Source organism: Cottoperca gobio, unplaced genomic scaffold, assembly GCF_900634415.1.
Source record: "Cottoperca gobio unplaced genomic scaffold, fCotGob3.1 fCotGob3_7arrow_ctg1, whole genome shotgun sequence".
Classification (NCBI taxonomy): Eukaryota; Metazoa; Chordata; class Actinopteri; order Perciformes; family Bovichtidae; genus Cottoperca; species Cottoperca gobio.
In genome coordinates this window covers 102-17,500 of record NW_021167069.1, presented here as the reverse complement: position 1 = coordinate 17,500, position 17,399 = coordinate 102, and the positions used below count along the sequence as shown (strand labels likewise).

At 39.9% G+C, this 17,399-nt stretch overlaps 1 protein-coding gene across 3 annotated transcripts in view; it reads right to left on the bottom strand.

The window, feature by feature from the left end:
• The window catches only part of LOC115006279 (traf2 and NCK-interacting protein kinase-like), a 23,658-nt gene extending 6,467 nt beyond the window's left edge, over positions 1 to 17,191 (bottom strand). For 2 of the 3 annotated variants that reach the window (XM_029428411.1, XM_029428414.1), the window contains exons 1-13: positions 16,329 to 17,191; positions 14,951 to 15,190; positions 13,093 to 13,199; positions 12,874 to 12,989; positions 12,655 to 12,746; positions 5,994 to 6,175; positions 5,036 to 5,150; positions 3,223 to 3,331; positions 2,358 to 2,534; positions 2,133 to 2,276; positions 1,824 to 1,958; positions 1,477 to 1,577; positions 1 to 48 (exon numbers count right to left, since the gene is read on the bottom strand). The exon at positions 1 to 48 is cut by the window's left edge and continues 102 nt beyond it. In XM_029428411.1, coding sequence (XP_029284271.1) covers positions 1 to 48; positions 1,477 to 1,577; positions 1,824 to 1,958; positions 2,133 to 2,276; positions 2,358 to 2,534; positions 3,223 to 3,331; positions 5,036 to 5,150; positions 5,994 to 6,175; positions 12,655 to 12,746; positions 12,874 to 12,989; positions 13,093 to 13,199; positions 14,951 to 15,190; positions 16,329 to 16,475 — 1,713 coding nt within the window. In that variant the 5' untranslated portion in view covers positions 16,476 to 17,191. The remainder of the gene's footprint in view (positions 49 to 1,476; positions 1,578 to 1,823; positions 1,959 to 2,132; positions 2,277 to 2,357; positions 2,535 to 3,222; positions 3,332 to 5,035; positions 5,151 to 5,993; positions 6,176 to 12,654; positions 12,747 to 12,873; positions 12,990 to 13,092; positions 13,200 to 14,950; positions 15,191 to 16,328) is intronic. The other variant, XM_029428413.1, reaches the window with a different exon arrangement.
• Between the last annotated feature and the right edge of the window lie 208 nt (positions 17,192 to 17,399).

Here is a 17,399-nt window from a genome sequence, read left to right as displayed (position 1 = left end):
CACCGTCAGGTCCACCAGCTGTGGGCGGTGCTGCAGGTCCGTGAACGACTGCAGAGGAACAAGGAACACGTATTAAAGTTCACTCATAACAACGCTCAGCTGCGCCCAACAAAACATTTATTATTCAAACATACAGTCAAATCTACAGAGAAAATAGTTAAAAAATATTAAAACACCAACAAACTCGTACAGCACTAAAACAATGTGATAAAGTCTCCATATGTCTATATAACTAAAGGATAAATAAAGGATAAATAAAGATAAATAAGGATAAATAAAGAATAAATAAGGATGAATAAAGGATAAATAAAGAATAAATAAAGGATAAATAAAGAATAAATAAAGAACTAAATAAAGGATAAATAAAGAATAAATAAAGGATAAATTAAAGAATAATAAAGGATTAAATAGGATAATAAAGAATAATAAAGAATAACTAAAGAATAAATAAGGATAAATAAAGAATAAATAAAGGATAAATAAAGAATAAATAAAGGATAAATAAAGAATAAATAAAGAATAAATAAAGAATAAATAAAGGATAAATAAAGGATAAATAAAGAATAAATAAAGAATAAATAAAGGATAAATAAAGGATAAATAAAGGATAAATAAAGAATAAATAAAGAATAAATAAAGAATAAATAAAGAATAAATAAAGAATAAATAAAATAAATAAGGATAAATAAAGATAAATAAGAATAAATAAAGAATAAATAAAGGATAAATAAAGGATAAATAAAGAATAAATAAAGGATAAATAAAGGATAAATAAAGGATAAATAAAGAATAAATAAAGGATAAATAAAGGATAAATAAAGAATAAATAAAGAATAAATAAAGGATAAATAAAGGATAAATAAAGGATAAATAAAGAATAAATAAAGAATAAATAAAGAATAAATAAAGGATAAATAAAGAATAAATAAAGGATAAATAAAGAATAAATAAAGGATAAATAAAGAATAAATAAAGAATAAATAAAGAATAAATAAATAATAAATAAAGGATAAATAAAGGATAAATAAAGAATAAATAAAGAATAAATAAGGATAAATAAAGGATAAATAAAGAATAAATAAAGGATAAATAAAGGATAATAAAGAATAAATAAAGGATAAATAAAGGATAAATAAAGGATAAATAAAGGATAAGTAAAGAATAAATAAAGGATAAATAAAGAATAAATAAAGAATAAATAAAGGATAAATAAAGGATAAATAAAGAATAAATAAAGGATAAATAAAGGATAAATAAAGAATAAATAAAGGATAAATAAAGGATAAATAAAGGATAAATAAAGATAATAAAGAATAAATAAAGGATAAATAAAGGATAAATAAAGGATAAATAAAGGATAAGTAAAGAATAAATAAAGGATAAATAAAGGATAAATAAACATCTCGTCAGCTCAAAACAAAGATGCATTTTATGCACTTCTCCCGAACTCTTGAACTCCTCTTCTTATCATCTTACCTTGAAGGCCATGAACTTGTGGTAAGGTTTCGGCGCCCAGGCGTAGATCTCCACTGAGTTCTTCAGAGCAATCACCAAGAATTTAATCCTCTCGTACTTCACTGCAGGAGGAGAGCAGAGCGGCAGACAACGGTCACATACTGTATGTAGCACCAATATAATGTCCTATGTACACAATTGTGCTTAAACTGCAGGTAAAAAGCATACATGTACAGATGTTGCTTTGTAAACTTCATTAATGAATCACAACATTTATAGAGCAAATAAAAGCTTAATGCAAATTGGAGGTGAGTCCCCACACTGTGACTTCATGTCCTCACAACACACATAAACACGTTTTCCCGTACCGACTTTGTAGTGCACGCAGCCCTCCAGCTCCCCAACTGTGATCCAGCCCTGCTTCTTTTCCACTTCCGGGTCGTTGTGTAATATCCTGTTCCTCAGCCAGGACAGGTAGTAAACACGCAGCTTGTTCTTCTTCCCTGGTGACATCAGAGACAGAGAATTAATATTCTGAGGAATGAAAACCTTTTGGAGACACGTGGTTCTAACAGGACAAAGATACAAACATGTGATCGTATAGAAACTTAGGAAACATTTACTGAACAATCAGTCCCTTTACTTTCAGTACTTTCAGTACATGCTGCTCGACCCACCTGAGATGGTGACGAGGACGTTGAGTCCCTCCAGGACGTCCATCTGTTGGAAGCGTCGTCTGTTGATCAGATTGTAAACTTTCCCTTGACCGCTTCGATCCAGCAACATCAGGCCGTTCTCCGTCCCCACCAGCAGATTCACTCCTGCACAAACATTTCAGTTGTTTCTCTTTTTGTTTGGACGGACAGACAAACATCAATCAGACACATTCTCTTCAGTCTCACCCCAGAGAGCCGCACAGAGGATCTCAGAGTTGAAGCGTTTCTTGTATTTGCGGATCTCGGGCGTGTCGCTGTGCGGCCGGATGTTGGTCGGGTTGACGTTGACCACGGAGATCTTGCGGGCCTCGTTGAGCCTCGCCTGCTCCTGCTCGTGCTTCAGCAGCTCGTCAGCAAACAGCGCTGAACCCAACATGACACACGGCACGTTATCAGGAGCGCTCACAGGCACTGCTTTTACTTTTATTGTTATGGATGATCTCATTTTTAACCGTGGCATTTGAACGCACCATGACAGCTGAGATATGAATGTTATATGATGGGAAAACATCATAAAGAGGACAAAACAGCGATGTAACTTAAAGAATCAATTATTAATCTTAAAATTAATCTCTCAAATATTAAGCACAGGACACCTGCTGTGACGTTTTGTATTAATAATAACACAAATATTTACTTTGTTTCAGTAAAAGTATGAATCCTTTCCAAGAGTTAGGAAAACAAACATGCTTCACATATCAACGTCCCCGGAGGCAGAAGCTGTGGAAGGCATCACGAGACTTCTGCTACTCAAGATACAAGTAGTGCATGTTTTATTGAATCGCATGTGCACTTTATATAAATATTCTTGTGAAGAGACTAAAGTAAGTGTCAGGAGCTGGTGTTTGTGTTTGATCTTAATGTGGCAGATCATATTTAGGATCATATTGTATGAATTGTGTAAAACAGATGGTGCTGCTGAGGAAGCGCAGAGAGTGGATCTTCCTTTGTCGAGAGAAATAAACTGAATTCTGTGCAGCAGGAAGTTCTTCTGGTAAATATCTAACGATCCCTTGAGATGTATCTGGATTCTTCACCGAGGAAAAGCTACCTGAGGCAGAGATGTTGTCGTCCTCGTCAGTCGGGGAGGTCCCGTACACCCGGGGATCCACGAACGGTGTGAAGGAAGACTTGGAGCCTCCGCTGCTCCCCTTCCCGTACTACAGGAACACAGAAACACATGTTTGTCTGAAGGTCTGTTAGTTCTGGGAGGACTGAATGAAGCAGGTAACTGTTCAAATAAAGGAAACACGGTGCGTTCAGGGACCGACTGATTCAACAACCTTCTCACGATAATGAAAACCCTCTCTGGCCTCGTCCCGTGTATAATTCCACTTTCACTCAGTGTTTCTTTATTCTGTCAGGTACCTGCCTCACGTGCTCAGGTGGAGAACACCTTCTGGAGCGGAGGCTGGAAAACTGAGAGGGGGAAGGAAGAGAGCGGGATGACACGAGCGGAGCGGGGGGGGGGGAAGAAATCCAGCTTGTTCCAGAACACTGGAGATGGAAATAGAGCAGGGCAGGAAATTAAAGGTTCTCATGTTCAGGAGTCTCATTTCCTACAAACCCTGGAGCAGCAGCGTGCGCACGTTTACAGAATGTAAGTGGTCACGTGACAGGACCACGCTGGTTAGCGTTCTCAAGGCCAAGTGAATGAGCAAGTGGAAGGAACTACTTTGCGATAAGGTTCATTATGTTTTGTAGAATTCATCATCTCCCTGTTAGAGTTACCACCAGGTTACGTCTTCCTTGAACTTCTGAAAGGTGTCTTTAGTTTAAATAGAATGTTTTAATGTTTTGTAAGTTTACTCTCACGTGAGGAAACTTCTGTCACTAATAATAGAATAAACAAAGAAATACGATTCCTGGTTAGTTTGGAGTAATTTCCCGCCCTGAAGAAGGAGCAGGTGGAGGTGTGACGGAGGGGGGGGGGGGCAGGGTGAACAGGTGACGGGGTGCTGGTCTCTCAGGGTCAGGTGTGGGTGGGTGTCAGGGGCCGACAGTTGGGTGCTGCTCCACCTACTTGGGCCCCAGAGGCGTCGCCAGGGGAGACGAGGGGGGAGGTGCTTTGCTGCACCAAATCAGGGAGATTGGCGTTGCCGGGGAACAGATTAGAGTTGCCGGGAAAACCGTTGCTGGCGGCAGAGCTCCGCCTCCGCCCCCCAAATTTCTGGAAAGAGAGAGAGAGGGGGGGGGCTACTGTGCAGCCGGGCTGTGATTGACAGGTCAGGTGACAAAGGGGAACCTGCTGTGTGCCGGTCTTTTTGTTTTCTGTTGGTTCTTTTAGAGAAGTGTGGGGGGGGGTATGTATCACACAACATACAGCACATAGTCCTGCAAAACAAAGCTCAGCACGACCCGCTACTCAAACTTATCTCCAAGTCCGACCCGACCCGAGCCGAGCCGACACACATTATTTCTGCTCTGGTTTAATCTGAACTTTGGTTTAATTCTCAAATCCCGACGAAGAAAAGTCTCTTTCACTGGCTGACGATTATTTCAAAATAAAAGGAATCCTGGTTATGGTTAGAGTATTATCTTATTGAGATGGCCTTTTCATCTCTGTTCTAACCAACAGTTAGTTAAAAGTTAAAAGTTGTCTTCTGTTCACTAAATGTGTTGTTGTGTCAGGACAATACAACTCTTACACATCACGATATTCAACATATAAACTGAGATGATTGTTAAATGTCAAAGACAAACAAGATGTTTTAAAAAATACTTATTGTGTGTGAATCCTGATTCACTCCACGCCCGGTGTGTGTTATACACAAACCAGCGAGGCATGCAGAGCCGGTGAATCAGCGTCTGAGTGGAGTCAGCGAGGCTACAGTCCTCGGGTCAAAGGTCAAAGGTCAGCTCACCTCACGCATCCTCAGGGTGCTGTCCTGGGAGCTGCTTCCATACGAGTCGTCGTGGCCTTCGTTGTGAAGTCCCAACAGGCTGAAGGGCTCGTTGGGACCTTGACTCGCTGCCGGCCTGAAAGAGAGAAGTCAACGTTTTTATTTTTATACTTATTTTTACTCAAAAGGTTTTTACATCAAGATGCGCTCGGATCCTTAAAACATCTCAAAAGCCATGGAATTCATTCATTGACAAATAAATGAGGCCTTCATTGGTATTAAAATGTCTTAAATCAATTTCTCACAAGTCTTAAAAATACTGAGACATGTGAAGAAGGATTTTAAGAATCTTTTTTTCTGATGCTGAATTGTAGAATCTCAAAATAATGTGTAACATCTATTTAAAATTAAAATAAATTAAGCAAATGCATTAACGTCATGCAGGTCAGAATAGCATCAAAAATGTGCATAAAATGATTAAATTATAATAATTATAGTCGTTACAGAATGAAAAGTTTCTGTCATTCTATTAGTTTTACTTAGCAAACAAAATATAAACCACAAACTAATTCCTCTTGAATTAAAGGCACAAAAACTACATCTAAAACAAACTCAGTGACTTCCTGACTCAGTATATTATTATTATTATTATTATTATTATTATTATTATTATTATTATTATTATTATTATTATTATTATATGTTGGTAAATTGATTCAAGAGGTTTGAAAATGTTTCTTACATAAAAACATAATGTTCTGCCCTGACGATCAATAGTTAGACGTCTCTGTCCACATGGGGGCAGCACAACAAACACGTGTTACAGCCATGAGAGCAGAGAGAGAACCAAATCATTAAAGCTGCAAAACAAAACAAAGAGCTGAAAGCCTCCATCATCACAACAATGACACTTTACTGAAGGGAAACTGGGACAGCGCCGCAATTTGACTTTTCTTATTATATACATTCTAATGCTCACATGATGCGTGGTATGTCGCTGACGGCCACCGTCCCATCATTAGCCCCGCCCTCTCCCTCCTCGTCCTCGCTGCTGTGAGAGTCATCGCTGGACGACGAGTAGTCCGTCACTTTGACGGGCGGGCGGCTGGTTTCCTCCCCCTGCCGCAGCTCTCGCAGCTCTTTGGCCAGAGCCGTCAGGTCCTGCAGGGAAAACCAGCGGCGTCACAAACACACTTCCTGTCCGGGCCGGGATCTCGACTGACTGATGTTACGTTCATGCAGTAAATACCAGTTTACTACACTTTACCACACTTACTACACTTTACCTACACTTTACCACACTTTACTACACTTTACTACACTTTACCACACTTTACTACACTTTACCACACTTTACCACACTTACTACACTTACCACTGTACTACACTTACCACACTTTACCACACTTTACTACACTTTACTACACTTTACTACACTTACACACTTTACTAACTACACTTTACTACACTTTACCACTTTACACACTTACCACCTTTACTACACTTTACTACACTTTACCACACTTTACTACACTTTACCACACTTTACTACACTTTACCACACTTTACCACACTTTACTACACTTTACCACACTTTAACCACACTTACACACTTTACCACTTTACCACACTTTACCACACTTTACCACACTTTACCACACTTTACTACACACTTTACCACACTTTACTACACTTTACCACACTTTACTACACACTTTACTACACTTTACCACACTTTACCACACTTTACTACACTTTACTACACTTTACCACACTTTACCACACTTTACCACACTTTTACTACACTTACACACTTTACCACACTTTACTACACTTTACCACACTTTACCACACTTTACTACACTTTACCACACTTTACCACACTTTACTACACTTTACCACACTTTACCACACTTTACTACACTTTACTACACTTTACCACACTTTACTACACTTTACCACACACTTTACTACACTTTACCACACTTTACTACACTTTACCACACACTTTACTACACTTTACTACACTTTACCACACTTTACTACACTTTACCACACTTTACCACACTTTACCACACTTTACCACACTTTACTACACTTTACTACACTTTACCACACTTACTACACTTTACCACACTTTACCACACTTTACTACACTTTACCACACTTTACTACACTTTACTACACTTTACCACACTTTACTACACTTACCACACTTTACTACACTTTACTACACTTTACTACACTTTACACACACTTTACTACACTTTACTACACTTACCACACTTTACTACACTTTACCACACTTTACCTACACTTTACCTACACTTTACCACCTTACTACACTTTACCACACTTTACTACACTTTAACTACACTTTACCACACTTTACTACACTTTACTACACTTTACTACACTTTACCACACTTTACTACACTTTAACCACACTTTACCACACTTTAACTACACTTTACCTACACTTTACTACACTTTACTACACTTTACTACACTTTACCACACTTTACCACACTTACTACACTTACCACACTTTACTACACTTTACCACACTTTACCACACTTTACTACACTTTACTACTACACTTTACTACACTTCATATACTTGTTATAGGTTTTTAAAATCTTATCTGCAAAGTAACTTGTAACTAAAGTCGTCAAATAGTAAAAAGTACAACATGTCCCTGTGAACTGCAGTGGAGTGCAAATAGAAAGCAATTAAAAAGAAATAAAATACAAATACCTCAAAAGTGTACTTAAGTACAGAACTTGAGAAAAAAAGTGCTATTTAAATAAAATAATATAATTATTATTATTAAATGTGAATACTTTTACATCTTTCAAGTAACTTCCTGCATATAATATACATTAATATACATATATATTAATATATTTATCGCGTCTATATTACAGTTTATTCATTGTATCACTGTCTACCACAGTATTATATCTTATTATTATATCTTCTGCACTATTTCATGTTTATTTCTTAGAGTCTCATTTTTACACACAATATGTAAATAAAGACCTGAAACTTTAATATGTTGCCATGTGTTACTCAAGAATAAAGGTTTTAGGAGATGTGTCTGTTTATTGCATACGTATTACATGTGTGTGTGTGTGTGTGTGTGTGTGTGTGTGTGTGTGTGTGTGTGTGTGTGTGTGAGTGTGTGTGTGTGTGTGTGTCTCTCTTGTGGGTCTAAGATTGACATTTCATTAATTGTAGATCGATATCGTGCAGCACAGCAAGTGTTTAATTGGCCGAGGAAAATGTTGATTATGAAAATTTAAGATTAAAATTTAAATTAAGATTTAAGATCAGATTACAGTTACAGCTGAAGCCATGACATCAACTGAGGGTGAACCAGGTCTGTCTGCACGAGTTCTAAGGAAAACGCATTTGAAGATTCAGCAGTTCATAACGTGGACACTATAAAACCAACTCCAACCCATGTTGACACATCACATGCTGCACACTAGGTAGTGAAGTTAACACTGTTCAGCCAATTCAGTGCATTATGGGTAGAAACTAAACTCATTGTGCAGATAGACCTTTGTGGTTCTATTGTTGGAACACCAGAGTCCCAAGTCTCTCTGACATTTCCCCCCCCCCCCCCCCGAAGATTCAACCCTCAACTGTATTTTATGCAACTTAGCTTCATTTTAAGCTCTAAATGTTTACACAAGTTCCACGTGGCAGGAAACTTAAAAGTGAAAATTATATTTGTTAATAAATCTGAATTCTTAAGACTTTTTATTAAACTACTAATGATCTTAACTTTAACTACTAATAATCTTAACTTGAACTACTAATGATCTTAACTTAAACTACTGATGATCTTAACTTGAACTACTAATGATCTTAACTTGAACTACTAATGATCTTAACTTGAACTACTAATGATCTTAACTTGAACTACTGATGATCTTAACTTGAACTACTAATGATCTTAACTTGAACTACTGATGATCTTAACTTGAACTACTAATGATCTTAACTTGAACTACTAATGATCTTAACTTAAACTACTGATGATCTTAACTTGAACTACTGATGATCTTAACTTGAACTACTAATGATCTTAACTTAAACTACTGATGATCTTAACTTGAACTACTAATGATCTTAACTTGAACTACTGATGATCTTAACTTGAACTACTAATGATCTTAACTTGAACTACTGATGATCTTAACTTGAACTACTAATGATCTTAACTTGAACTACTAATGATCTTAACTTGAACTACTAATGATCTTAACTTGAACTACTGATGATCTTAACTTGAACTACTAATGATCTTAACTTGAACTACTGATGATCTTAACTTGAACTACTAATGATCTTAACTTGAACTACTGATGATCTTAACTTGAACTACTAATGATCTTAACTTGAACTACTATGATCTTAACTTAACTACTGATGATCTTAACTTGAACTACTAATGATCTTAACTTGAACTACTGATGATCTTAACTTGAACTACTAATGATCTTAACTTGAACTACTGATGATCTTAACTTGAAACTACTAATGATCTTAACTTGAACTACTAATGATCTTAACTTAACTACTGATGATCTTAACTTGAACTACTAATGATCTTAACTTGAACTACTAATGATCTTAACTTGAACTACTAATGATCTTAACTTGAACTACTGATGATCTTAACTTGAACTACTGATGATCTTAACTTGAACTACTAATGATCTTAACTTGAACTACTGATGATCTTAACTTGAACTACTGATGATCTTAACTTGAACTACTGATGATCTTAACTTGAACTATTACTATGATCTTAACTTGAACTACTGATGATCTTAACTTGAACTACTATGATCTTAACTTGAACTACTGATGATCTTAACTTGAACTACTAATGATCTTAACTTGAACTACTGATGATCTTAACTTGAACTACTAATGATCTTAACTTGAACTACTGATGATCTTAACTTGAACTACTGATGATCTTAACTTGAACTACTAATGATCTTAACTTGAAACTACTAATGATCTTAACTTGAACTACTGATGATCTTAACTTGAACTACTGATGATCTTAACTTGAACTATTGATGATCTTAACTTGAACTACTAATGATCTTAACTTGAACTACTAATGATCTTAACTTGAACTACTAATGATCTTAACTTGAACTACTGATGATCTTAACTTGAACTACTGATGATCTTACTTAACTTGAACTACTAATGATCTTAACTTGAACTACTGATGATCTTAACTTGAACTACTGATGATCTTAACTTGAACTACTGATGATCTTAACTTGAACTACTAATGATCTTAACTTGAACTACTAATGATCTTAACTTAAACTACTGATGATCTTAACTTGAAACTACTGAATGATCTTAACTTGAACTACTAATGATCTTAACTTGAAACTACTGAATGATCTTAACTTGAACTACTAATGATCTTAACTTGAACTACTAATGATCTTAACTTGAACTACTATGATCTTAACTTGAACTACTGATGATCTTAACTTGAACTACTAATGATCTTAACTTGAACTACTGATGATCTTAACTTGAACTACTAATGATCTTAACTTGAACTACTGATGATCTTAACTTGAACTACTGATGATCTTAACTTGAACTACTGATGATCTTAACTTGAACTACTAATGATCTTAACTTGAACAGTCGGCAGCAAAATGTTTTGAATAAGTTCTTCCTGTGCTTAAAATGATCACGTGATTAATTTCCCGCCCTGCTATTGGTCGTCAGCAGAGAGACCTTTGTGATACTAACATGATGCTTGAACATGTGGAGATAGACCTTTGTAGATCTCACTGACTCAACAAATATATACAGAATAATTAAAAACTAAAGCAGAAATATGTCATGATCTTGGAAAGAGATATTAAACAAAAGCTACAAAATAAATCAGGAAGCAAGATCATGACAAAAAAACACTTAGAAAGAATCTGGTCTTACTAACTGAACACTTAATGTTTAAATCAGTAATATAGTAATATATATTAATATGATTCAGTCATTATTGACAAGGCACAATAAGTATTTGTATAATACTTTACATATATTTTATAGTATTCCATGTAGTAATTGTTTAGAGTTGTTCAAATTAATTATTATAAGAATTAAGAATTATTTTTACATTTGTAGAAATAATCTGCTGTTAAATAAGTAAATAAAGAAAACGTTTGTTTAAAATATAAATAAATAATGAAAGTGTTCAGATTCTAAACAGCTGTGAGGTCCCCATGAAGTGTTTACATCTGCGTGCACTTTGTGATGTACAGACGAGCAGCTGTAAAGAAACAAGCAGGCGACACAAAGACAAAGCAGGCTTCACTCAAACTGTTCGTGAGATTCATTTACATTTCAGCCACATGACTGTTTGTATGGGGGGGGGGGGGGCAGCAGGACGGTGCAGCAGGGGGGGAGGGTCAGAAGCCGTCAGTGCAGGAGGGTTAAGGGTTAAAGTTCAGGGGACTCAGCAGAAAGGAAGGCTGAGCGTGTAACAGGAAGTGACAGGAAGTGTGGAGGAGGGAGGGGGGGAATGGGGAGGGCAATCTTACCAACTCCTCCTGATGAGACAGAAGAGATCGAATGGGAGAAAGAGGACGAGAGAAAGTGTGAAGGTATGAGAGGAAGACACAAGTCCTGCAGTCACTGATCAGTAACATGTCTGTCCCGACAGAAAGGCATGATGGGAACTAAACATGACGCAGCTGAAGAGGAACCATGTGATACAAACACGAGGCTTTCAGTAACTCTCAGCAGTGTTTGTGTTATTGATTCATCCATTTTATTCCCTCCGTCGTGAGTGAGAGGAATCTGTAGAGACTCACAGACTGGGTGTGTGTCTTTGTACAGATTATATTATAAATGAGCACCTACACTGCACAGCCATTCACAATAATACTACAAGGAATCCTAAATCCTTTCATGGGTGTTGTTTGCAGGTGTTGATTTATGCAAATGAGCTGCTTGTGATTACGTGGCAACATTTGGCCACAGTGATTCTGTTTAGCTGGAGGATATTGTGACGTCATACATTTGTCTCATTGAAGTGAATGAGGGTCTTTCATGCAGTCTGACGCCTGAGCTCACCCCGTGCTGTGTGGAAGCAGCGCCTGATGCTTCTTAATGGTTTGTAACGGGATAAAAAAACTACTTTTCAAGATGTGAGACTGTAGCACTGCAGACCTGCGCAGGAATTCACTGAGGTGAGTGCAAGAGGGAGGAGAGAGATTCTACTGAGAGGTGGGGGGGTGGGGGGGAGACAGAGAGAGGGGTGAAGGAGGAGAAATGTCACTAACCTCGTCTACAGCTCTCTTATAGCTCTGAAGGAGCATGAAAGAATGGAGGAAAGGATGAACATGAACAGCAACGTGGTTAGTTCAGAGAGAAGAGTCAGAGTGTGTGTGTGTTTGTGTGTGTGTGAGAGTCTGTGTGTGTGTGTGTGTGTGTACATGTTGTCCAACATCCTCTAATATATATTTAATCACACATTCACACAGGTTCATGTGTCTGAGGCCCCGTTGGCTGTTGTTTGTCCCTTATGATCCCTTCTGTGTGTGTGTGTGTGTGTGTGTGTGTGTGTGTGTGTACTCACTGCAGGCCTGCTTGGTCTCGTCACTTCTCTGCCGTCATCTTTGGTCTCGTGGGAAGAAAGTGTCGAGCCTTCAGTCTTAGCGGCTGAGTTACCTGAACACACAGTGAGGACATTTTAAATAAAGTTTTACAAAGTGAGGATATTTTTGGAAAGTTTCTTTTTATTCACTAAATAAATGCAGTAAGTCATGTTGAGAAATGTGTGTGTGTGTGTGTGCACCTCGTTCGTTGGAGCCTCCCTGGGAGCTGGGGGTGCTGGAGCTCGAGGAGCTGCCGCTGCTCGTCCTCTTCATGGGTGTATCCATGGAAACGTCGGTCCTCCGCAGGTCGGGGTTGCTACGGCAACACAAACACAGCACTGTCTCATTCATGCGGAAAAAACTGTTGAAATCATCACGTGTGTGTGTGTGTGTGTGTGTGTGTGTGTGTGTGTGTGTACCTGGCCCGTATGAGGTGAGCTCCAGCCCGGGGTCCCAGGCCAGGTCCGTTTCCAGGAGAGTGCTTCCTGACCAAAGCAGGAGAGATGGAGGTCGTCCTCTGAGGAACCTGCGACACACACAGCAGAGCCGTGCGGGTCAGAACCTCCCACGTTTATATCAGACTCCAACACACACTTCATCAGATCACATCCCTGTGTGACAACATCTGTGTTGTTCGCTCGGGTTGTGTCCAGAACATAGATTCAGGTTCTAGCAGTTGTGACTTTAAATGAATTAAATCAAAGGACAGTTCCTCTTCAGGACCTCTGGACCCAAGTTTCCTACATCTGTGGAGCATTTTCTATACACACATTTTAAATTGAGGCTATAAGTAAATCCCTCAGAGCTTTGCACTGTTGTTTGTACATGTAGGTCGGTTTTAATCAGAGCTCGATGCAAATTTGCACCATTTTATTGTCACTTATGTAGCAGACAGTTGACCCAAAATCAAAAATAGATATTTTTCCTCTTACCTGTAGTGATATTTATCAAGATCGTTTCGATGTTATTGTTCCAGAAATCATGACCCGGTTACTCAAGACAATCCACAGACTATTTTCTTTCTACCAAACTACACCCGCCAAGTGTATCACCGCGCAGAAGGTGAAACACTGCCCAGTGATACGGAATAAAAAAGAAAACAGTTCCTACATGAAACTCCTCTTAACGATGAGGATTATCTTCAGCAACCGGGTCATGACTTTTGGAAAGACACGTTGCTGTTGAGATATTAAAATGTATGTTTTGACGCTTTGAAGCAACTTCTAGTTCTACTACACTACAGGTTGCACTACAGGTTGCACTACAGGTTGCACTACAAGCAACACTACAGGTTACACTACAGGTTACACTACAGGTTGCACTACAAGTAACACTACAGGTTGCACTACAACTAACACTACAGGTTGCACTGCAGGTTACTCTACAGGTTGCACGACAGGTTGCACTACAAGTAACACTACAGGTTACACTACAGGTTACACTACAGGTTGCACTACAAGTAACACTACAGGTTGCACTACAACTAACACTACAGGTTGCACTGCAGGTTACACTGCAGGTTGCACTACAGGTTGCACTACAAGTAACACTACAGGTTACACTACAGGTTACATTGCAGGTTGCACTACAAGCAACACTACAGGTTGCACTACAGGTTGCACTGCAGGTTACTCTACAGGTTGCACTACAAGTATCGCTACAGGTTACACTGCAGGTTGCACTACAACTAACACTACAGGTTGCAGTACAGGTTACACTACAGGCTGCACTACAGGTTACATTGCATGTTGCACTGCAGGTTGCACTACAGGTTACACTACAGGTCACACTACAGGTTGCACTACAGGTTACACTACAGGTTGCACTACAGGTTACACTGCATGTTGCACTGCAGGTTGCACTACAGGTCACACTACAGGTCACACTACAGGTTACACTACAGGTCACACTACAGGTCACACTACAGGTTACACTACAGGTCACACTACAGGTCGCACTACAGGTCACACTACAGGTCACACTACAGGTTACACTACAGGTCACACTACAGGTTGCACTACAGTGTGCACTGCAGGTTACATTGCAGGTTGCACTACAGGTTGCACTGCAGGTAAGCTGGTTGATTTTAGGGTGAACTGTCCCTTTAAAATGTCCTTTGATATTAAAACCAATAAGATCAGATGTCAGCATATGTTCTAAAAATAAAACACATCAGGAGACACAGACACAGAAAGTAAGAACAGACAAGAAAACAGAAGTTAAACAAAGTAAAGAACACACACACACACACACACACAGGTCGCAGCATGCAGAGACCTTTGGGGGCATGTCGTCGTCCTGCCGCAGCCAGGAGCTGCGGTCCAACTTGTCGAGGGGGGGCGCCAGGCGGGAGAGGGGCAGGGGAGGAGGGGTGTCGGAGGTGGGGTCGGAGTTCTGCCGGGGCATGGGAGGCCGGGAGGGGGAGGGCGACGCCGAGGAGGAGGACACTCCGTGTGGGTCGTACAGAGACTGGGAGCCTGACAGACCGTGACTCTTCACCTGCACCAGGTGGGCCATCTACACACACACACACACACACACACGCACGAGCAGGAAACAGGCAGGGTTGAAGGAGGAAGAGCAGGATCAATGTGATCAAGATGAGGGAGGAGGAAGAGCGATGCAGGAGGAGAGGAAGGTGAGAGAGGAGAGGAAGGAGAGGAAGGTGAGACAGAAGGAGAGGAAGGTGAGAGAGAAGAGGAAGGTGAGAGAAGGAGAGGAAGGTGAGGAAGGTGAGACAGAAGGAGAGGAAGGTGAGAGAGAAGAGGAAGGTGAGGAAGGTGAGACAGAAGGAGAGGAAGGTGAGAGAGAAGAGGAAGGAGAGGAAGGTGAGACAGAAGGAGAGGAAGGTGTGTGTGTTTTGCTTCCTGCCTGTGTGATCATCTGTAAAGCACCTTCGGCTGCCTTTAGGCACTAAATGTGCTGTAATATAAATGACTTTCCTTGTAAAGTTGAGACAAAGTGAAGTCTGGTGAAAGAAGCTCACAGAGAGCTCACAGAGAGCTCACAGAGAGCTCACAGAGAGCTCACAGCAGAGAGCTCACAGAGAGCTCACAGAGAGCTCACAGAGAGCTCACAGCAGAGAGCTCACAGCAGAGAGCTCACAGAGAGCTCACAGAGAGCTCACAGCAGAGAGCTCACAGAGAGCTCACAGCAGAGAGCTCACAGAGAGCTCACAGCAGAGAGCTCACAGAGAGCTCACAGAGAGCTCACAGAGAGCTCACAGAGAGCTCACAGAGAGCTCACAGAGAGCTCACAGCAGAGAGCTCACAGAGAGCTCACAGCAGAGAGCTCACAGAGAGCTCACAGAGAGCTCACAGAGAGCTCACAGAGAGCTCACAGAGAGCTCACAGAGAGCTCACAGCAGAGAGCTCACAGCAGAGAGCTCACAGATAGCTAACAAGCTCACAGAGAGCTCACAGCAGAGAGCTCACAGAGAGCTCACAGAGAGCTCACAGAGAGCTCACAGAGAGCCCGTCATCTCAGCTGCATCGTCTGCAAAGAAGCAGAGCTGCAGAACTAAACTCCCCACAGCAGAAACTCAGAAGCAGCTTCACCTCAAAGAGTGATCGCACGCTGAGGGATGTAAGTTTGTGTCACATGCTAACACACACACTCACACACACCCACGTGAAGGCGTAGTAATGACACACACCTGTGGTTCGACGGAGCGGTGCATCGGCGGGGTGCGGGCCTGCTGGATGCCTCCGCTGCTGAAGGACTCGGAGCGGGGCGGCAGCGATGGGTCCGAGATCCGGTTGGCGACCTTGTGCTGCAATGCAGGAGAAGTCTGTCTGTTCATCTTATAATGCTCCTCCACCTAACACACACACACACACACACACACACACACACACAGACCCGTCACTCACAGCATGCAGTGAGGTGTGTGTACATGGTTTGATGGGATGAGGCATGAGTTTATCCAAATGTGGAATGTCCAGACTACAAGGAATAATAAATAAATAAGGAAGATTTCCTTCCTGTTGTAAACGTTATTCTTTCTGCATGAGATGAAGATGAGATGCAACTACTTTAATAATTGTGTTTTCTCTAAACGCTGGTCTGTGATGGAAATATATTTCTTCCCCTGAAGCTTGGAGGGAAATCCTGGGAGGCTGAGATGAGGGTAGACCTGTGTGTGTGTGTGTGTGTGTGTGTGTGTCCACAGGGAGAGGGACTGATATAGCTGCAGCTGCCCTACATCCGTCCACCAGCTGGAGATCTGCCCTAAATGTGTGTGTGTGCAGCGAGGCGTCTGATTCATGGCGATAAGAAAAGATAAAGTTCTGAGGAAAAACCTAAACGGCCATCATTCAAACATTTTATTTCCCGGTTTTCTCGCGATAAGAAGTTAAATTTATCTGTTTTCTGTCTCGTTATCTTGAGAACCAACATTTTGTATATCAGATAACAGATAGCATGAAGCTTCCCCACTTCATGACTCACATCAACACAACTTTATATTACAAGTGTTTAATATGTACATGAGGCGTTATGTAATGTAGCTGTGGAGAGTTTACATCTACACACACAGTTACACACACACACTCTGATGTTCTCATGCTTCCTCTCGTCTGAAGAAGACGAGTTATAAGCGAGTGAAGACGCCTAGAAGTGTAAAGATGTGTTTGTTATGTGTGTAAAGCTAAATAACACTAAACATAATAAAGTTAAGACGTCCTGGTTAGTAAGTGAACAAAGCCTGGAAGATAAACGGATGTTA